Source organism: Brassica napus, chromosome C4 (genome assembly GCF_020379485.1).
Source record: "Brassica napus cultivar Da-Ae chromosome C4, Da-Ae, whole genome shotgun sequence".
NCBI lineage: Eukaryota > Viridiplantae > Streptophyta > Magnoliopsida > Brassicales > Brassicaceae > Brassica > Brassica napus.
This window is the reverse complement of record NC_063447.1, coordinates 29641311-29664102: the sequence shown is the minus strand read 5'-3', so window position 1 is coordinate 29664102 and position 22792 is coordinate 29641311. Positions and strand designations below refer to the sequence as shown.

The 22792-nt window shown below is 32.0% G+C and overlaps 3 protein-coding genes and 1 long non-coding RNA gene across 7 annotated transcripts; 2 read left to right on the top strand and 2 right to left on the bottom strand.

Moving 5' to 3' along the window:
* Nucleotides 1-1239: 1239 nt before the first annotated feature.
* Nucleotides 1240-2202, bottom strand: LOC106395377. The gene is made up of 3 exons (XR_007322146.1): nt 1870-2202; nt 1683-1787; nt 1240-1558 (listed from the first exon to the last, which is right to left on the bottom strand). It is a non-coding gene; the product is annotated as an uncharacterized LOC106395377 (long non-coding RNA).
* Nucleotides 2203-3009: 807 nt separating this feature from the next.
* On the top strand, nt 3010-4577 carry LOC125585222 (kinesin-like protein KIN-5B). 2 transcript variants are annotated; one of them, XM_048753892.1, is made up of 5 exons: nt 3010-3110; nt 3216-3951; nt 4021-4177; nt 4253-4322; nt 4401-4577. In XM_048753892.1, the coding sequence occupies exons 2-5, from the start codon at nt 3851-3853 to the stop codon at nt 4469-4471; spliced, it is 399 nt and encodes a 132-aa protein (XP_048609849.1). In that variant the 5' UTR covers nt 3010-3110; nt 3216-3850; the 3' UTR covers nt 4472-4577. The 2 variants fall into 2 exon arrangements, 1 of the variants encoding a protein (XP_048609849.1); XR_007322145.1 differs by having other exon boundaries at nt 4253-4577.
* Nucleotides 4578-5900: 1323 nt separating this feature from the next.
* On the bottom strand, nt 5901-7238 carry LOC106394550 (probable WRKY transcription factor 46). 2 transcript variants are annotated; one of them, XM_048753891.1, is made up of 3 exons: nt 6885-7238; nt 6621-6752; nt 5901-6526 (listed from the first exon to the last, which is right to left on the bottom strand). In XM_048753891.1, the coding sequence occupies exons 1-3, from the start codon at nt 7112-7114 to the stop codon at nt 6058-6060; spliced, it is 831 nt and encodes a 276-aa protein (XP_048609848.1). In that variant the 5' UTR covers nt 7115-7238; the 3' UTR covers nt 5901-6057. The 2 variants fall into 2 exon arrangements, with proteins under 2 accessions (XP_048609848.1, XP_013690574.3); XM_013835120.3 differs by having other exon boundaries at nt 6621-6755; nt 6885-7237.
* Nucleotides 7239-10701: 3463 nt separating this feature from the next.
* On the top strand, nt 10702-16354 carry LOC106393294 (phospholipase A1 PLIP1, chloroplastic-like). Of its 2 annotated transcripts, none has more exons than XM_048753889.1 (5): nt 10702-11463; nt 12216-13287; nt 13383-13442; nt 13734-14150; nt 15782-16354. In XM_048753889.1, exons 2-5 carry the CDS (start codon nt 12238-12240, stop codon nt 16187-16189), a joined length of 1935 nt encoding a protein of 644 aa, XP_048609846.1. In that variant the 5' UTR covers nt 10702-11463; nt 12216-12237; the 3' UTR covers nt 16190-16354. The 2 variants fall into 2 exon arrangements, with proteins under 2 accessions (XP_048609846.1, XP_048609847.1); XM_048753890.1 differs by lacking the exon at nt 10702-11463 and adding an exon at nt 11489-11907.
* The last annotated feature ends 6438 nt before the right edge of the window (nt 16355-22792 follow it).

Here is a 22792-nt window from a genome sequence, read left to right as displayed (position 1 = left end):
TGGAACACATTTTTCACAGAATAAACTACATAGTTTTTTTTAATAAACTAAATACAGTAAAACCTCTATAAATTAATAATGTTGGGACTTTAAATTTTCATTAATTTACAAAAATTTCCTTATTTAGATTTTTTTCTATTTTAAATATTTTTATTTATAAATAAGATTTGATTTTACCGTATGTACGTTATTTAAATTTTAGAAATTTTATTTTTATCTTGTTTTATTATCTTATTTGGTGTATATCTTTATGTTTCATAGAATTATTACATGGTTTTCGATATAATTTAACTAAATATTATCAAAATATATTGAAATGTTAAAAAAATAAAAGTATTTTCATTTTTTTTTGTTAACAATAAAAGTATTTTCATTGTGAATATAAAACAAACAATATAATGTTTATCTTGTACTTATCTAAAATTATATATAGATAGATTATTAATTTATGGTTTTAATGGGACTATATATTCACATGAGAGTTTTAAAAATATTATTATCTTATTATTTTATCAATTTAATTATATTTTACTCCGATCCAAGTTGGAACCAGCGAAATTTATTAATTTATCGATTATTAATTTATAAAAGTTCTACTGTAATATTAAACAGAGTTTTCACTATCCAAAATTAACCCGTCATTCTGAAATTTTGACACACTGCTCTATATTATTTTTTTTTAATTAAATAGTAAGATTAAGGCTGTTCTTTTTTTTTTTTTACATTAAGATGAAGGCTGTTCTAAATTAGACAATTACGCGTTCCATATGTGTCTAATCCTCTCATCGAGACTTGAATTTCAATCTTTCAAAAGTTAACACGCGTATATATTGTGGACACGTCTGTGCATGAATATGTATCCGAGTTTAATTGATGAAGTTAATGTATATACAACAACCTCGGCAACTAAATTAGAGCAACATTATTGGTGGGACGAAGAGAGAACATTATTGGTGGGATGAAGAGAGAGAGTTCTTTGTTTTTTTTTTTTGGTCGTTAGAGAGTAAGGGACAGCCCTTAATTAGGGATTTTTTCCTTCTCTTTCTTCTTTCCACCCCCCCTCCCTCTCCTCCTCCCACCCCCTCTCCCTCTCCTCTAATGGATGCCTTAAAGTACTCCCAATACTGATGCTCTAAGAAAATGTGTTTTTAGTTAATGACCATATAAAATATTCAAGAGGGAATAGTTTTAGCTACGTAAGCAGTGAGGAGGGCCATGAGCATGTGATGAGATTCTCGCTTTTTCCCGCTTTTATCTTTCACTTTATCAAAGTAATGTTTTTGGGGCTTTTGGTGGAGTCTGTAAGAAAAACCAAGCCGTCTCTCTTCATAAACCGAAACTCAACCACATCATAATACATTAAGTACCATTCAAGGTTTACATGCCAACACTCTTTATGGTTTTCTACGTATCCTACCATAACCCATTCTTAATTAAGAACCTATGATGGCCTGAAAAAATCTCAGTTACAAAGTGAAACATCTCTGATTTTACTCTGGATTTAGAACGCCAACTTAGGATCCACAACTCCTGAAGCATTGCCTTCACCAGTTAAAAGCTGTTCAGGATCCCGAGAGAAACACACAAGACACAACACATATATAGTATACAGTTAACGTTTAGTGTTCCAGTTCCCTACATAGATGAGAAAAGCTTTCAGTAGGCTGAGACTATTTACATACCTCCCTTCCCCATTTGATGTAATCTGGAGACTCACAGGCCTTATATTCATATACCAAACTCTCAATGATGTCTCTTGCTTCATCAAACTCTGAGAGATCATTGTCCTGTCCACATCCACATTTACATATATTCTCATGATTAATAGTACTAAGCACAAACAGCAGGACATCTAAGCAGTCAACTTACAGCAAACATGGGAAACTTTCGGTAATTGTCAAGAAAAGCTTGCTTCTTCCTCAATTTATCATATTGGCTCAGACATTTGCTGAATAGGTGTCTGATACTTGTGTGGCTTGCTAACATAAGACCACCTGAATTATATTCAAGATTGATATGTACTTTGCCTGACTAGCTTCTTTGTTTCCTAGCATAAGACGACACCATGACAATCTTTGGCTGCGTATACAATCATATGTTAGAAAAACATCCGAGTCAAGTTTCAAGAAATAAATGGAAAAGGCGAACAGCTCACTTGTAGAAGCCTTCTCACAACATCCAACACAGTAGTTTTACGAATGACATATGCATGGCGCTCAACAGTCATAAGACAGTGACACCTTGGCGTTGGGATCAATTATTCATGTATCCTGGATAACGCAATGTTGTTGTGCTGCCCGGCCGACATCACAGTAGACACTATCGAATTCGTTTGAGCAAAGGTGGCATTCGTGAGATGCAGACGCTCCACGGCGATTCTATTCAACGCAGTGTTGTCGAGGACAACAACACAATCAGCATTTAAGGTAAGTCGCTTCAGTGTCAGGAGTGAGTTGTAGGGGAAGACACTGTATGTTTGAACCAGCTTCTTGCTATATATAGCGATCGTTCAAAGTCTCCAGTAGATAAGATCCCATACCTTGATGAGAACAAACAGAAAAGTCAGTCATTTCACACTACAAGAAGCAGTGAATAAAACATGAGAAGAATGTTAACTCAGGAAATGCCTATAGTCACACAACAAGACTTATCATTTAGAGAATGTAGTGCAGACTAAACATAAGGGAGGAAGCTCCATAAGACTAAAATCATATAGGGGTTGCGATAAATATCCTCAATATGTCATAACTTCATGCAAGCCAAAAAAAATTCATTCAAACTAGAAGTAGCAGTAAGTAAACTCAGAAATTATCACTTACTGCTGTTGAGCATTTCTGAGTTTACTTAGACCACCTCCATTGGAGGCTCTAACAAAGTGGTTCTTATAAAAAACACAAAAAAAGTAAATCAAAAATGCATTAAAAGATCAGAACCGGTGTTAAACATGGGATTTTAAGAATCACTAAACAACCCATACGTGGCCATTTTGTATTGGCTATCCAAGGGAAAAAAAATTCCCATCTCTCTCTCTTCTTCGTCGGTTGTTCTTTCTCTCTTCTTCTTTCTCTGTTCGTCGTGCTGCTGATGGAAGCGCTTAATTTTGAGAAATGGTATTGCTTTCACCTCTCTCTTAAACTCTTAATTTTTTTTTGATTTGTGGATTTGAGTTTTCTTATGGTTCAATATAGGAGTTGATACTCTGTTTTGCGTTCTAGTGAGGAATGTGGAGTTATGATCGCGATTGCTCTGTTTGATATGCACGAGGGCGGAGAGAAACGAAGTGAAGTGAAGAGATTCAAGTGCGTTTCGAGGGAGGGGATTTACTTGCGGAGGCTGGAGTGATTCATTTATGTTGTTGTTGTTGTTGTCTAGGGAGGGGATTGACCTCCGGAGGCTGGAGTGATTCCAAGAGCTGTTCGTCACATTTTCGAAACTCTCGAGTCCCAAAAAGCTGACTACAGTATGAAAGTCACGTTCTTGGAGCTGTACAACGAAGAAGTCACAGACCTGTTAGCTCAAGAAGACTCTTCAAGATCTTCTTCTGACGATAAGCAGAAGAAGCATGTTTCTCTGATGGAAGACGGGAAAGGCTGTGTGGTTCTACGCGGTCTCGAGGAAGAAGTTGTGTACAGTGCTAACGATATATACGCTCTTCTCGAACGAGGCTCATCAAAAAGACGCACGGCGGATACGTTGTTGAATAAAAGAAGCAGCCGCTCTCATTCTGTTTTTACCATCACGGTGCATATTAAGGAAGAGTCTATGGGAGATGAGGAGTTGATCAAATGTGGGAAGCTTAACCTTGTGGATCTAGCGGGCTCCGAGAATATTTTTCGGTCAGGGTCGAGGGATGGTAGGGCGAGAGAAGCTGGGGAGATTAACAAGAGCTTGCTTACGCTGGGGGCGTGTGATCAATGCGCTTGTGGAACATTCTTCCCATATACCTTACAGGTACTTGCCCTTGTCCTACAAAACATTTGTGTGTTCTTGGAGTATAGCGGTAGATCTTTGTCTTTGTAGGGATAGTGAGCTGACAAGGCTTTTACAAGACTCTCTAGGAGGGAAGACAAAGACTTGTATCATTGCTACAATCTCACCATCTGCTCATTCCTTGGAAGAAACTTTAAGCACTTTGGATTATGCCTATCGTGCCAAGAACATTAAGAACAAACCTGAGGTACTATCATATCTAAAATTAGCTATATTAGTATACCTTTTATTTCCATCCTTCTAACTTAACGTTTCTCTGCAGGCAAACCAGAAGTTAACCAAAGCTGTGTTGCTTAAATACCTTTACTTGGAGCTTGAGAGAACAAAAAAAGGTTTACACACGTTACTTTCTCATGTATATCATCAGATGAGCTAGTAGATTTGTTATAACTGCTGTAAAATGGATGCAGATGTAAGAGCGGCAAGGGATAGAAAAGCTTTACACACATTACTTTCTCATGTATATCATCAGATGAGCTAGTAGATTTCCAATACTGCTTCAACCATTTTCAGTTACATCTACAACCAAGCTCACACCAACACCTTGCAATTCAATTTCTCTTTGCCTATGTATGATTTTCTTTCATGTTATGAAATCTAATAACTAAACTTACAAAAAAAAAAAAAAAAATTTAAGAACCTCAGTGAGGTTCTCCCATTGGGGATGAAAAAATTAATTACACTAACAAAAGTTCTAAACTTTTCAAATTACAAAATTAATTACTAATTTATTCATTAGAGCTCATAAGGGTCTCTAACCAATGGAGCTGCTCTTACTGCTACTTCTAGCAGGTGAAGGAATATACGTTTAAAAAGGTCATATTGGGCCTACAATCGGCCCTGTTTTGTATTTTCACGGCTTATTATGTTTAGAAAAGTTTGCAGGCGAAGGAATATATTTCTTTTTGTTTCAATAAAAAAGAAGGATTATATTTCTTTTTTTACAAAATGATTCCACCATTGTATGTCTATTGTACATTTGGCCTTTCCATAAATCTTTTTTTTCGTAACTGGCTTTCAATAAATCTTGATACAAATGGAAAAAGAAATACAAGAAAAACATTTATCCATTTTCTATATTTCACTAGCTGGTTAATAAAATAATAAGTTTGGCTGATAATAATTCGTAACATAACTGAATGAAATCAACTAGTAACTGTATTCTTTCGTACATATTTTTTCTTTTACTATCACATTTAAAGTCAATCATCCCGTAACTTAAATGTAAAAAAAAAAAAAAAAACTGCATCATGTAAAAATTAACTACACGCTCTTTAGTTCATGGTTAAATGTTAACCTTCTGATAGTGTATTAGGTTCTTGAAGTGCTTGTGAATGCTTCATTTAACTACTGATTTACTTGATGAGTTTGACACTATTATGCAAAATAAAAATTAAAGTTCATTAGTAGATATGGTGGAATACGGAGGCTATAGTTAAATTTTTTTTTTTTTTGAAAAAGGGCTTACTATTGAATACTAGAAATTTTACAAGAAAATGGCACAGCCATAGAGTTCAAAATGAGAAGATAACCAAAGTGGTAAACTAAATTTGGCTATAGTTAAATTTGATGTTTGGTCTTTGGTTCTTGAATGACCCTTTTGTGTTCTAAAGAAAGAATGCAGAACAAAAGGCACAATAGGAATTTCTCGAAATTGTGTACATGAGGCACCTGTTAATGATAGTTGTTGTTGGTTCTAGAGTGATGTGTTGTGATGTTGATAACATTCTCTGATAATGAAGAGTTTTGAAAGAACATTTCACCAAGTCTCAGTTTTGATTGTTTTTGTGAGATAAGATGACAAATGTTGTCTTTTGTCTTTGTTGATGTCAGGTTCTGAACTTGATTATAAGGGACTTGTTCGAAGGACATCGTATGTATGTATGTATATGTTGGAATAGTAAGCGTCCTTTGACATCACATAGATCATTGTGTATTATTTATTTTTTGTCTAAGTAGTATCACATTGGTCTAAGAAAACAGAGGAAGAATCGTTGTTCTTCCACTTGAAAACTAGGAGTCTAGGACTAAAACTAAACGTTCTACACAATAAGAATTAAGTACGTATTACATCCACGACAAATCTTGAGTTGAACCGAGAATGTTTTCCAAAGAAGAGAAACATGAATCATCCGTTGGCGAAATATGAAACTCGTTGGTGATTCCAGATTCTGAGGTTGTAGGTGACAGATTCTCCATCAGATCTTTCCATTCCACGAAATCATCATCCATCTCAGGATTTGAGAATGAAAACGTCCTGAAGATATCCTTCTTGTAATCAAGATCTTCAATACTTAACCTCAACTCTTCAGGTTTCATGTGTTTCATCGTGTCTTCACACTGCTTTGCATCATGTAGCTTTCTTTCTTCTTCTTGAGACACAGGAAGAGAGTGTTTGGTGCTTGATGGAGTGATATCACATGTGTGACTCTCTACATACTTGACTTCATAGCACATAGGGTTTATGTCTGATTTTTGAACTTGCTTCACCGCCAAGCAACCTCTTGTGAACCGATGTGTACATCTATAGTATCCTCTGTATTAAAAAAACAGAGGAAAACCTTTAAAACTGAAATCATTGTAATGATTAATATAATGTTCATAAGATGATTATAATGATTTTAACTTACCTAGGGTTCTTGGATCCATGAATATCTTTCTGACCATATTTTCTCCAGCAGTGACCATCATCAAGTGGAGTTCCTTCTTGTCCTGTTCCGACACAAATCTTCACGTTCTCCGTCTTTTTCTTCTCCAGCATTCTGCTGAAGATCAAGAAATAAACAGAATTAGACAAAATGTCTTGAAACTGAAATTTAAAAACTCATAAACACACCAACTTTTTTTTTTTTTTAAGTTGTAAACACACCAACTTGAATAATATCTTTTCATACCTCTTCTTGTTACTCTGATTACTTCTCTCATGGCTTCTCTTAAGAGTTTTCTTTTCAAGACTCATCATCCTAGCTATTGTGTTTTCGAAACATCTGAGGATCTCCGATATCAAAACCTCATTTGAATCCTTAGAAGACGAGGAAGGGTTTTTGAAATTGTTCATCAGCTGATTCGCTAACTCTTTCCCTTTCTCCAGCTCCTTAACCACAAGCTTTTCTTCCATTAACATCTTCTCCTTCGTTATATGAGAAGCTTCGGTTGGTGGGTTTGATCTTTTCTTCTTTTTTTTTTGTTCAAGGTGGGTTTGATCTATGAGCTTTGTCTTTGTATAAAGTGTGTGTGTGTGTGTTTATGAAATGAAGTTACATATATATATGATGGTGCGTCTGTCATTTTGTTTTGTTTTTTATTTTATTTTATGTCATATAATTCTTAGGCAAGAAGTTGTGGGGAAAAGAGAAGGATGCTGGAGAGAAACTTACGAAAATGACATGGATTCTATTTTAACATAGTTTTTTTCTTCTTACTAATTTGATGACTCTTTCAAACCTGTTATAGACATAATAGATCGTATTTGTATTCTATCACTTAGTTTCTAAGTGTTGATCAACTCATTTTAATTTCATTATTTCTTACGCTTTCAAAGAAGTTCGTCATTTTTTAGCAAAAAAAAAAAATGAAGTTCGTCATTTAAAAAAAATGAAATACTTGACGTACGTAGGCATTTGTGGGGTTACATGGATATTATTGTATCCTGCTAGTTTATGAATGGTTAAGAGTCTTGTATTGGTTCACACGATGGACAGTGACATATTCACATGTTATTGGTGGTAAAGTGATGTGATTAACGTAGAAATCATGATAATGTTTTGACCAATGGTGTCTCTGATCTAGAATCGATTTACTGTTGAATGTTTGTCTTCATCTATGCTATTCGTTTTTATATTGCAAAACGCGATAGTACATCACAATTTAACCTTTAAAAAATTCACATTATAATTGAATACTGATATAATCGTGTAATTATATAGAGGTTATCGTTTATAAAATAATAAATATACTTACTTTTAGTTTGACTGTTGTTAAACAGAGTGCTTAGGTGCGGCTAGTCAGTATTGGTGAACCTTAATTCGAGTATATTTTTTGTTTTACATCTTTTTACGTCTTTTTAATTGGTAATTTAAATATAGGTCTAATGGCATAAAGCATAATAAATAATATTCTAAATAATGATAAAGATAAAAGAAATAATAGTTGGACCATACTTTTATCAATGGGTCACATTACTATTTTAATAGAATAGATGGTCGAGATTAATTGTTCTAATTAATATTCTAAGATAGAGATTAAGTTAAATAAGTAACTCTTTAAGTAATTTCCCCGAGGAGTGGCATCTACATACACACACTAATGCACATGGCTTTTTGTGTGCAAGTTAAACGATAGTCATGATTGATTTTTTTTTTTGTGTGAAAATCAGCATCCATGGACCACACATATCCTTGTTTTTACGTAACCATTCAAATTTCACAAATTATATCACAAATCAAAACGCGTTTGCATTTAATGTTCTAGTGACTAGTATGCATATGTCTTTCGTTAAAAAGAAGTTTAAACTAAAAAAGCTATAGAACAAAGCCTTTTGGATATGATATAACACATATTTGATATATGTACATCAACGCCGTTATAGTTTGAGAAAAAGACAAAAATAGTACTAAATCAAGTTTATGTTCCCAAACTAGCACTTAAGGTCAAAAGTCACAAAAATAACATTTAATGTTTTATCAAAAGTCACAAACTTAGGGTTTAGAGTTAAAGAGTGGGGTTTAGGATTTAGGGTTTAGAGTTTAGGGTTTAGGGTTTAGATTTTAGGGTTTAGAGTTTAGGGTTTAGGGTTTAGGGTTTAGAGTTTAGGGTTTAGGGTTTAGAGTTTAGGGTTTAGGGTTTAGAGTTGAGAAATGAGGTTTTGGGGATAAGATTTCAAATTTTGAAAAATAAAAAAATTAAAATTTTCAAAGAATAAAATTAGAAATGTGTTATTTTGGTCATTTTAGTTTTTGAGTGTTATTTTTGTGATATAAATTTAGAAAGGTGATATTTTGAAGATTTGCACTTATAGTTTCTGTATTTTGTTAAAAAAATAAGGAAGCTTCGGCGAAGACGAGAGAAATTCCTTTTGAAGAGTTTGTCGAGAATGAAAATGACATGAACCACGAAAATCAAAAGAACCGCGTGGGTCCTCTCCATTGATTTTGTTACCCTAGTTCCACGTCGTGCTATTACCATATCTTATTACATTTTTATTTATTCATTTATAATAATCCACATCTTATTATTTAGGGCATTTTATTGAGATAAGAGGAACAATGATGCGTGATCATGGTCGGATAATTTCAAAAGAAATAATTTTTACAAACAATTAAAGATAATTAGGTTGTTAATTGGTAAATTGTTATGGACGATTATTTCAATTTTTGGAAAAGACAGAAACTGTCCATACAAGAGTCCAAGCTAGTATTGAGCCTCTAGAGAGACTGCAAATAGTAAAATCATCATTTTTTAATGTGGATTAACCGGCACCAAGTTCATGACTATATGACCAGATTATACATAACTAAATGTAAAAATCATAACCAGTTCTTACGAACTAAAATTCGAACCACAAGGGTTTTAAAACGTAGACATTTCTTACTTTAGGTCACTGTGGATCCCATGTGCTTTTTCATTTATAATTAGTAAAAACTAATTTATGCATAATATTTGCTCAAATATATTAAAGGGCTTAAATTTGTAGATCTCGTGATGATGCAGATGGGGACTGGGGACCAAGAACACTTTTGCAGAGCAGAGGATTAACATCTATTTGGTTTGGACCTGATCAGACTCCTATGGAAGGCCTTTTCTCAATCTGAGCCCAATAAACTAATGGTTCTTAGTAATGTTTTGGAGAGTCAACAAGCCCACTGTCAAAGAAGCCCATGAATATAGTGAAACGGAGGGTTATTACGAGAACACGTGGAGGCTAGGCTAGCGGTGAAAGCTGACAATGTAGGTTACTCTTTGCCAGAAAAACACACTGACTTCGACGAAAAAACAAGTGGAAAATTGAAAACCGGCGGGAAACGTTAGGCGGCTCTGTGGTTGCCACCACCTGGGAGACGAAATGTGGAGATCACTGACGCTCTTTGCTCCATGCAATCGAACATTTGGCTCGTCATGGTCGTTTTATTTTCCTATATTACCCTTTCTTCATCTGTTGTCAATTAGATATTTTCATCTCTCATGCACGCTTTCGTTATTGCTATGACAAAAAAAAAAAAAAATACTATACTCTTTTGTGTTTTCGACAAAATTAGAAATTTTATTTTCTGAATTTATAGTTAGAATTCAATGTCTAGATTAACTCAATATGAACAAAATCAATAGACATAGTTTTTTCGAAAAACAAATTACTGCATAATATACATCCTATATTGAAAACTATACTCTCATTTCATTCAAAAAAAAAAGAAAACTATACTCTCTCTTTACACCAAGAAAAAACTATACTCCCTCTATTTTCTTAAAGTATCACTTTAACATTTTTGCTAGATAAAAAATATTTTTTCTTAGAATTTCAACGCAAATTATATTTATTTTTAATTTAATATAATTGTAAAATACATTGATCTTATAAATAAATTACTATTGATTAGATAGATGTACTAAATAAAAAGTTTAATTCATTTGGATCATTTTTTAAATATGTGTGAAAAATGTTTAAATGACATTTTTATGAAACGGGTGGAGTATAACATAAATGTGAATTTAATGGTTTTATAACGATTTATCTGTTAACATGTATTTAATTTTGTTATTTTTCTTCTTCATATACGATATTTGCATTTAGTCACATTCGTGTATGAAAAGTTCTTACGTTCCATAGATTTTGTTTAGATTTTTGAGGTTTGACTAATAATTAGAAGAAAATCGAGGGAACGTCTAACGTATAAGAATGGCTAATTTTTTTTCATAACGACATTTACCAAAAATACTCTCGCAAATTACGCAAAAAGAGTGGCTAACTACTCTCCAACCACCACTGGTTTTCCGATTAGTAAATAAAATACAACAACGATGGCATTTACCTCCATACTTTGGTTTTCTCTATCCCTCCTTCCACGTAACATGATTCTCTCTCTTCTTTTCATTTTCACATATATATAAACATTGTTTGCATCTACATCTGTGAAAGGGAGAGAGAGAGAGATTCATGAATCTTTTACAGAACAAGAACAAGTTTCAGAATAGTCTGGTCTGGCTCTTTTGTATCCTTCTAGTTTAAGATTCATCGTACGTATTCAAACCACCATTTCTCTGGCATTACTTATTGGTATCTCCGCCTAGTTATTTTTTGTTGTGTGTGTTTAAATCATCAAAGATTTGTTCATCAATTTTGGTCTCATCGAGAATGGCGACTTTCTTGATCTCGGTGGTTTGATTATGATCCACCCCAGCTGATCAGACGGTTCAGAAACGCTGCATTGATCATCTATTGTTGTTTGCCATCGATCAAAACCTAGTAAATTAAATAAGGTAACGCATCTCGAGACTCATGTGTTTATCAATATCTCTTTTGTTTCTTCCGAATTATTCTCGTTAAGATCCGTAAAAACTCCATATAATATGAATAACACACATATTAGGCTTTGGTCTATTTTTTCAAAATTTCAAACAATTTTCTCTCTTAATTGTTTGAGAACGGTACTCGAATGAATAAAAACTTTCCAGGTAATTTTCGCCATAATTTATAAATATATTATAACAAGCCAAAAAAGTAGATAGAACAATATTTTAAATCTTAAAAAAATTAGACAAAACTTTCTTTTTGGTCGATCTTTATTGTAATGGAAAATGATAATACGATGAGCACACATCGTACGTGGCGCATGTGGAAGTACATCTGTACTTTGGACCCAGTCCAACTATAAGATTCGAACCCCACAACACATTGGTCACATATGAGAGACATAAGCAAAGGTTGGTAGTTGGTTCGTAGGTGTATATTGATTTGAATAACTTGGTACTTCTTCTTTAATAGCTGTCTGGTTACCTAAAATAGGTACATACCATAATAACACACCATTCCATTTGTAAATGCCCTAGTTGACTCTGGTCAAACTAATCAAACCGTTTCATTTTTTTTCGCCAACTAAAACGTTACATTATGTTATGAAATGCTCAAGATTCCATACTACATTTGGTTAATGAAAAGACAGAGAAAACAAAAACTACTTAGAACGGTTACACAGTTTAATGTTGTTTTGGTCTTGTCTTGATTACTATAGTTGGAGTTCTGTTCATAAAAGAATGGCGTTTAATGCGGCTATGGCGTCTCCACCCCCAGCGGCTGCTGCCAACGACGTTTTCAAAGAGCATTTTGGCCTTCGTAGATCGTTGTCCGGTCAAGATCTCGTCGTGAAAGCTGGTGGTATACGTAGATCGAGTTCCGACAATCACTTGTGTTGTAACAACAGGATACGTGCTGTGTCTGTACGTCCTGGTCAGGGAATGAAAAGCAGCCGATCTGTAGGAGTGTTCTCGTTTCAAATATCGAGCTCTATAATCCCTAGTCCAATAAAAACATTGCTATTTGAAACTGAGGACGATAAAGATAGTGATGATGAGCCTGAGGTCCAGCCGAATCTTGATGGAGTCAAGAAAGCGAACTGGGTCCAGAGGTTGCTCGAGATAAGGAGACAGTGGAAGAAAGAGACAAAAACAGAGAATGTAAACGGTGATGTTGTGTCGGAGCATGAAAACGTTACGTGCGGTTGCGAAGATGGGGAAGGTTGCGTCGCGGATTACGAAAACGGCGATTGGGAACGCGAATCGTTTTCTAAGTTGCTTGTTAGGGTTTCTTGGTCGGACGCTAAACAGCTTTCTCAGTTAGCTTACTTGTGTAACGTGGCTTACACGATACCTGAGATCAAGGGTGAGGATTTGAGAAGAAACTACGGGTTAAAGTTTGTTACATCTTCACTAGAGAAGAAAGCCAAAGCAGCGTTACTTCGAGAGAAACTCGAGCAAGACTCGACACGGGTTCCTGTTGTTACATCGCCTGAATCAGAATCAGAGAAGCCTCAGCAACGATCATCTTCATCTTCAGCTTACAATATTGCTGCTTCAGCTGCTTCATACATTCACTCGTGCAAAGAGGTTGATTCTTCAGACTTGAGCAACCCATATAAATCAGCGGCTGCGGCTCAGGCGGCAGCGTCTACGATGACCGCGGTGGTTGCTGCGGGTGAGGATGAGAAGCTAGAAGCGGCAAGGGAGTTGCAGTCGCTACAATCTTCTCCTTGTGAGTGGTTTGTGTGTGACGATCTAAGCTCATACACTAGGTGCTTTGTGATTCAGGTGAAATGTTCTCAAAGTTTGACTACTACAATCAAAATACTCTGTTTCTCAAATTATGATCTTTTATGTGTTAACTAATGTCGCTATTTTTGTAGGGTTCTGATTCTTTAGCTTCTTGGAAAGCAAACCTCTTCTTTGAGCCAACTAAATTTGAGGTAAAATTCAGGAATGAACATTTGGTTAGTGGTTCAGTTATTTATTTCGGCAGAATCGGTCATGTACACAGCCAAAGATAAAACATTCGCCTATAGCCTCGAAAATATTAGTGTTTAATTTGTATACATTGTTTCATCTTCTAATGATTTAAGAAAAACATAAATTTAGTAATTGTTTCAAGCCTCATAAATCTCGGAACCGGCCCTGCATTTCCGTTTACAGAACCATCTAGGTTACGCTAAAATTGTTTTTGTCTTAAAGGTCTTATGATATTAATATTAATTTTGCAGGACACTGATGTTTTAGTCCATAGAGGAATCTACGAGGCAGCAAAAGGAATATACGAACAGTTCTTACCTGAAATAACCGAACATTTGTCTCTACACGGAGATAGAGCCAGGTTTCAGTTTACAGGTCATTCTCTTGGAGGCAGTCTCTCGTTAATTGTGAATCTGATGCTGCTCAGTAGAGGACTCGTTAGTTCTGAAGCAATGAAACCTGTGGTCACGTTTGGTTCGCCGTTTGTGTTTTGTGGTGGTGAGAAGATTCTAGAGGAGCTTGGTCTTGACGAGAGTCATGTTCACTGTGTGATGATGCATAGAGATATCGTCCCACGAGCCTTCTCCTGTAATTACCCTGACCATGTGGCTCTCGTCCTCAAACGTTTGAACGGGACGTTCCGTACACACCCTTGTCTCAACAAAAATGTAAGTCAATTTTTAGGCTTTGTCCATTTTACTTTGCATGTTGGAGTTATAACCTAGGATTCCTATCAACATTTTCTAAAAAATCTAAACACAAACGCAATAAATTGAATTATATACGTGGTACTATTACATACAAATATTAGTGTTTGTAGTAATCACATCGCATATGTAAATCCAAGCGGTAATTAGATGCTTTGTATACAAAAAAAAAATATTAGACCGATTTTTTAAACTACCAGTCGTTAAAAAATCATTTAGTTTATGACCGATTGATGGCACTTAGAGCATCTCCAAAAGACACTTTATAACTTCAAATAGGAAGTTTTTTGCTCTCCAAGTGAAACTCTATATTTCAAGTTTCACTTCTCAAAACTTCAAATTTGAAGTTTCATATTTTTATTTATATTTTGGTCCCTACAATTACACATCACATTATAATTCATAAATATTTTCTTGTTTATTATTTTAATCCTTATAAAAATTATATCTCATAAATATTTTAAGTTTTGTTAATAAAATTTAAGTTTACACATAAAATTAAATAAACTTTAAAAGAAGATTTAAAATATTTAAAACTAGATTTAGATAACAAAAATATACAAAATAAACTTAACAAATTTTTTTTTAAAAAATTACATGAAGACAAAACTATTACACAGATTTAAATATTACAACAACACTAATAGTCAGGTAAGTTTGATCCGGAACCTTCAAAATTTCCAAATATTGTCCAACTTTTTTTGTGTAATTGAAGATGGTTGTTGTTGTTGTTGTTGATGATGTCTTTTCGTACAATTTTTTCTTGTTCATATTGATTATATTCACGAGTATTAATATCATCGATAAAAGTTAGTCTTTTAGCAATATTTTATGTTTTTCTTTTACTTTCTTGTTCTGATCTAATGTATTTACAAGTATTAATATCTTTCGATTTCAACAATTTTTATCTCTAATCTACAAATTAAAAATGCGGAGAGCTATTTTTACTTTGAAATGCGCTAGTAGATCATATATGCATTACGAAAATCACTTTATAGAATAATATGGCATTTTGCTTGAAGTTTAATATTAATTAAGTTATTTTGTTTGAAATTTTATATTTTAATATAATATTTTATTAGTTAATATTGTTGTAATATGTTTATATACGTGCTAGTTATTTACAAAAGTTTTATGAATTCAAATTAGTGATGACAAATATAAGGACCATATTATAAAATACAGATAGTTTCGAAGTTAAGTTTGAAGTTTTGCTTTTGGAGAAGAACACTTTTAAACTTCAAATATAGAATTTTGGAAACTTCAAAATAGAGTTTTTTTTTGGAGATGCTATTAGCTTAGGTGGTTATATCCATAATCCAGTGGCGGAGGTAGCTGAGAGGGAGGTGGGTCATATGACCCATGTGAAAATTAAGAAAAATAACTTTTACTTGTGTTTTTACAAAGAAAATATAGTAAAATAGCCTTCTTGACCCTTGTGATATATATGTTAACTATAAAACTGACCCTTGTAAAAGATTTTGCTGGCGGTTATACATCATTTTTAGAACATTGTGCAAAACTTTCTTTGACCTGAGTATACGTTACGGATGTTAACTAGAAGTGCATGGTTGTGTTTTTGCTCTTTGCAGAAACTGCTGTATTCACCAATGGGGAAAGTATTTATCTTACAACCAAGTGAGAGCGTCTCACCAACGCACCCTTGGCTACCGCCGGGAAACGCTCTCTACGTTTTAGACAAGAACAACGAAGATTACTCTCCTACGGCGTTGCGTGGGTTTCTAAACCGCCCACACCCACTTGAAACGCTGAGCCAACGCGCCGCTTATGGCTCAGAAGGTTCGGTGTTGAGAGACCACGACTCTAAAAACTACGTCAAAGCCGTGAACGGAGTTATCCGGCAGCACACGAAGCTCATTGTTAGAAAAGTGAGGAGACAGAGGAGTACTATTTGGCCTGTGCTAACGTCAGCAGAACCGAACTCTTCAGTCAATGACTGGAGTCTGACGGCGACTGAGGAGATCATGACACGTGCCTAGTAATGGGACGACGGTCGATGCCTCGTTAAGTTGTGCATAGAATAAATTATGTTTATGTGTTTGTTTACATTTCTTGGGAGGCACGAGTAGAGTTAATAAAAATGTTGTAAAACCGTAAATACCTCTTTCGTTAGCAATCTATAAAATTGAGAGCTACATGTTATCCGTAATCGAAAACTTCTTCTTTGAATAGCATGTTAATAATAAAAGCAGATATAAACAAGAGCATCGCATCGGTTAAAAGTGAGTAAATCTTTTTAAAACAATAAAATATTCATAGCTATTTTGTTTTAACCTCTGGACCACTAAAACGTTTACATGTGGCATGGTGGCTTTCAGAACTCTTTTGTGACTTTTTCTTGGGTTCACCCACCAACCAATAGAAAGTTGTCATTTTAGATCTAGTATCTTTTAATTAAGGAAACAAAATAACTTGCCAAATTATATTATGCTTTTAAAATAAAAAATAAAAAATTAAATAAATAAAAATAACAATAGTTCTAAAAAAAGATTATTTAAAAAAAATATTTATTTTTAAGATTTAGAGTTTAGTGTTTAAGATTTATAATTTAGAATTTATCCAAATGTTTAGTGTTTTTCCAAGGGTTTAGGGTTTACCTAAGGGTTTAGGGTTTACCCAAGGGTTTAGGGTTTACCCAAGGGTTTAAGGTTTTCCCAAGGGTTTAGGGTTTAGGATTAGAGTTTAGGGTTTAGTGTTTTGTTGACAACATGTTTAGTGTTTTTCCAAGGGTTTAGGGGTTTACCCAAGGATTTAGGGTTTACCCAAGGATTTAGGGTTTAGGATTTGAGTTTAGGGTTTAGTATTAGAGTTTAGGGTTTAGTGTTTTGTTGACAACATTTTTTTTTTTTAAATTCGTTTTTTATATATTATTTTTATTTATTTTTAAATTTTATTTTGAAAAAATAATATAATTTGCCAAGTTATTTGGTTTCCTTAATTAAAAGATACTAAATTTAAAATGATAATTTTCTATTGGTTGGTGAATCTAAAGGTTCACCCTAGGGGGTGAACCCAAGAATAACTCCTCTTTTGTGGGTCTCCCATAAAACGTCTCTCAACATTCTGTACTCTCTCTCTCTTCATTTTGTAAATTTTTCTATTATATTATTGAAAAAAACCAGTTGAGAAACGACCATGCTCTGGATGGAGGAGTCTCTATATGGTTATGGTTAATGATGTTCTAAAAGGGTTACAAAATATTAAAAAGGAGTACAATATGTTACTATCAGGTCCGTTTCTAGGGGTGTGTCCAAAGTGCTTTTGCACAGGGCCCAAAATTTTTGAGACAATTTTAGTTATAATTTAAGGTTAGTTTTTCAAATTTAAGACCATTTTTCAAATCTCTTATATATTAAAGGAGAAGCATCGTAATAAATACGTTCACACTAAACTAGACATATGTCACGTGTAGAAGCATTGTAATAAACTCAGCCAAACGCTACATAAATATGTTCGTACTATGTACTTTACGTTTTTAATATAAAACTCACATGCATGGTTCTTCTTTACGTTATTTTTACTGTTTACGAATAGAGCGGGACAAAATATTCATAAATTTTGATTCGATTCGTTATCCGTTTTGATTCGAAACAAAAAATCCGGATATCCGTTACTCTACGAAGCAAATCAAATAGTAAAATGCAATATCCGTAAAAAAAAAGCAAATCACAAATATCAATAATTATAAGAACATATATCAAATTTGATTCGTTATATGCATATATACATATATTTAAAGAATTATATATAAGTTATATACTATAGTTTATATAAATTTTACAATATTTTTGTTTTTAAATAATTTCATTTTATGAATTTTATTTTTCATGTATTATTTTGAAAAAAAATGTCATTTAATTTTAATTAAAAGTATCTTTATATGCTTTTACATACACATACATGTGCACATTGACGTGAGCACCTTATCCCCTATATATATATTAATTGGGAAGCATTTGAAAAATTAGAACCTTAATTTTGTATTAATTAAAAAAACCTCAAATCCTAGGTGGCACTCTAAATGCCTTCTAAATTCCATTTCAAAGAATTTTAGAGCATCTAATATAAAGTATAGTTTAATCTAATGGTGTCACGTTATTTCATAATTATATAACACTAGAGAACATTATATTAACCTAAAATATAAGAAGTTTGTATTATTTCCTTAAATAAAAGCTACGGAATTACCTAATATGATTTACATATATATGGCAATTAATGGTTATGAATAATAAAGATTTGATAACAATTTTTGCATTCTTCTTCATTTTTGTTTAAATTTATATTATTAAAAAATTAAACAATCACATTAACCATATAATAAAAAAATTAGATTTTTTTCTTATATGTTATATTTTGAATTATTTAAAATGGCTTTAAATTACAAAAATGAGGAAACCTTATATGTTATATATGTATTTTTTTAAACGACTTTAAAATACAAAAATGAGGACACCTTATATGTTATATTTTTCTTATATATTAGAATTTTCTTATATGTTATATTTTGAAATTTTTTAAAACGACTTAAATTACAAAAATGTAAGTTTTCCTTATGTATACGACTAAAAACATTAAAATGACATGTATCAATTCGATGGTTGATTTGAAAGCTTTCAAAACCATATGGAAGATAAAAGTCAAAATAATTTAACTGTGGAAATAATACTGTTCACTTTTTTCAAGAATGTGTTCGAGGAAAAAAATAAGGTTTTTATGTCATAATTTGTTTAAGGTCCACTAGAGAACATTATATCAACCTAAAATATAAGAAGTGTGTATTCTTTCCCTAAATAAAAGCTACGAAATTACCTAATATGATTTACATATATATGGCAATTAATGATTATGAATAATAAAGATTTGATAACAATTTTTGCATCCTTCTTCATTTTTTTTAATTTTATATTATTAAAAAAAATTAAACAATCACATTAACCATATAACAAAAAAATTAGATTTTTTCTTATATGTTATATTTAGAATTTTTAAAATGACATTAAATTACAAAAATGAGGAAACCTTATATGTTATATATATTTTTTTAAAATAACTTTAAAATACAAAAATGAGGACACCTTATATGCTATATTTTTCTTATAAGTTATATTTTTTCTTATATGTTATATTTTGAATTTTTTAAAACGACTTTAAATTACAAAAATGTAAGTTTTCCTTAAGTATACGACTAAAAACATTAAAATGACATATATCAGTTCGATGGTTGATTTGAAAGCTTTCAAAACCATATGGAAGATAAAAGTCAAAATAATTCAACTGTGAAAACAATACTGTTCACTTTTTCAAGAATGTGTTCGAGGAAAAAAATAAGGTTTTTATGTCATAATTTGTTTAATATCTACGACAGAACATTATATTAACTTAAATATAAGAAGTGTGTATTCTTTCCCTAAATAAAAGCTACGAAATTACCTAATATGATTTACATATATATGGCAATTAATGATTATGAATAATAAAGATTTGATAACAATTTTTGCATCCTTCTTCATTTTGTTTAATTTTATATCATTAAAAAAAATAAGCAATCACATTAACCATATAATAAAAAAATTAGATTTTTTCTTATATTTTATATTTGGAATTTTTTAAAATGACATTAAATTACAAAAATGAGGAAACCTAATATGTTATATTATTTTTTTTAAACGACTTTAAAATACAAAAATGAGGACACCTTATATGTTATATTTTTCTTATATGTTATATTTTTTCTTATATGTTATATTTTGAATTTTTTAAAACGAATTTAAATTACAAAAATGTAAGTTTTCCTTAAGTATACGACTAAAAACATTAAAATGACATGTATCAGTTCGATGGTTGATTTGAAAGCTTTCAAAACCATATGGAAGATAAAACTCAAAATATTTCAACTGTGAAAACAATACTGTTCACTTTTTAAAGAATGTGTTCGAGGGAAAAAATAAGGTTTTTATTTCATAATTTGTTTAATGTCCACTAGAGAACATTATATTAACCTAAAATATAAGAAGTGTGTATTTTTTCCCTAAATAAAAACTACGAAATTACCTAATATGATTTACATATATATGACAATTAATGATTATGAATAATAAAGATTTGATAACAATTTTTGCTTCCTTCTTCATTTTATTTAATTTTATATTATTAAAAAAATAAACAATCACATGAACCATATAATAAAAAAATTAGATTTTTTCTTATATGTTATATTTGGAATTTTTTAAAACGACATTAAATTACAAAAATGAGGAAACCTTATATGTTATATTTTTTTTAAAACGACTTTAAAATACAAAAATGAGGACACCTTATATGTTATATTTTTCTTATATGTTATATTTTTTCTTATATGTTATATTTTGAATTTTTTTAAATGACTTTAAATTACAAAAATGTAAGTTTTCCTTAAGTATACGACTAACAACATTAAAATGACATGTATCAGTTCGATGGTTGATTTGAAAGCTTTCAAAACCATATGGAAGATAAAAGTCAAAATAATTCAACTCTGAAAACAATGCTGCTCACTTTTTCAAGAATGTGTTCGAGGGAAAAAATAAGGTTTTTATGTCATAATTTGTTTAATGTCCACTAGAGAACATTATATTAACCTAAAATATAAGAAGTGTGTATTCTTTCCCTAAATAAAAGCTACGAAATTACCTAATATGATTTACATATATATGACAATTAATGATTATGAATAATAAAGATTTGATAACAATTTTTGCATCCTTCTTCATTTTGTTTAATTTTATATTATTAAAAAAATAAACAATCACATTAACCATATAATAAAAAAATTAGATTTTTTCTTATATGTTATATTTAGAATTTTTTAAAATGACATTAAATTACAAAAATGAGGAAACCTTATATGTTATATTTTTATAAAACACGACTTTAAAATACAAAAATAAGGACACCTTACATGTTATATTTTTCTTATATGTTAAATTTTTTCTTATATGTTATATTTTAATTTTTTTAAACGACTTTAAATTACAAAAATGTAAGTTTTCCTTAAGTAAACGACTAAAAACATTAAAATGACATGTATCAATTCGATGGTTGATTTGAAAGCTTTCAAAACCATATGGAAGATAAAAGTTAAAATAATTCAACCGTGAAATCAATACTGTTCACTTTTTTTCAAGAATGTGTTCAATGAAAAAAATAAGTTTTTTATGTCATAATTTGTTTAATGTCCAATCCGATCAACCCATGATGTATTAATTATAGTTTTGTTCCATCATTTTTAATAAAAATTGATTTGATCCATCGGAAAGAAATTGTATAATAACAACAAAAAATATTGTATATATATATTAATAAAATTATCAAATATATAAAAAAATTATCAATAATATATAGAAATAAACTCACCCTGTGCAAGACGCAGGTCTTATCCTAGTAACTAAGTATTTACTACAACTGAAATATCTAATTTTTTTGGAAGTTAAAATATTCTTTTTCTTAATGCTTCTTTCACTATCGACCAAATTGTAGTAAAATAATTTGTCTTAATAATTTTATTTTCTTTTTTAACTATTATCCGTTTAGAAACTATAATATAAAACCATTGGTTTGACATCACGACTATTTAAGATTCATAACAAGAAAACAAACAAATAATAGTAATTTTTGATTATCACAAGAAAAAAACCAAAAACATCAAACATTTTAACCGAACAAACCAAATAAATATTGATTTAAAATAATTGTTATCTTTTAGGAGATTAAAAACCAAAAAACAACCTAAAACCGAACCGATATCCAGATTAAACAGTTTAATGTCTTCTTATTAAAAAAATAACGAAACTAATAATCATATTCCGCGCAAGAAGCGGGTTATTACCTAGTAATTTTGTATTGTTTATGCACCGGGCCTCCTAGAAGTTTGAGACGGACCTGGTTACTATGCATAGAGAGCGTAATTTTTTTCACTCTTTTCGATAGAGTCAATCGAACAACATCAACTAGTCACAAACTTTTTTTTTTTTTTTTTTTTTTTTTTTTTTGATAATCCATGTATCCGGACCTCTCACTTAGTCCGACTATCCCACCGCGTCCAACCGGAACTGGCGAGGAAGGTCCTGGAGGCCAAACGAAAACCATGTTAAATCCGCTGTGGCCGGGGCTCGAACTCGTGATGGCGGGCACCTCAGCCGAGGTTCTTTTACCACCAGACCACGAGGCCCGGTTAACTAGTCACAAACTTCACCTAATGGAGAAACTGTTTCGACAAATCGGGCAAGAGCTACGCAACTGGAGCCACGTATCGATGCATTCGACGTGAAAGCAGTGTTCGCATATTAATAAGCACCCAACGGTTTCACTGCTCGCGTATTCTGATAAGCAAATGGAACATATGTTGTTATTTTTCCCTGGCAGCTTCATATTTTTCTCTACTTTCACTTTCTTGTACGCTCTAACAATCGCAGACCTAACACGACCTCTAGGCGGTTTGCGAGTGGCATGCCGTGCCAATGATCGTCGTATCTGAGTAGGGAGCCACTCGAAACTGAACGTGACATATACCACACAAGTAGTTATTCCGAAGAGTAGTGTCA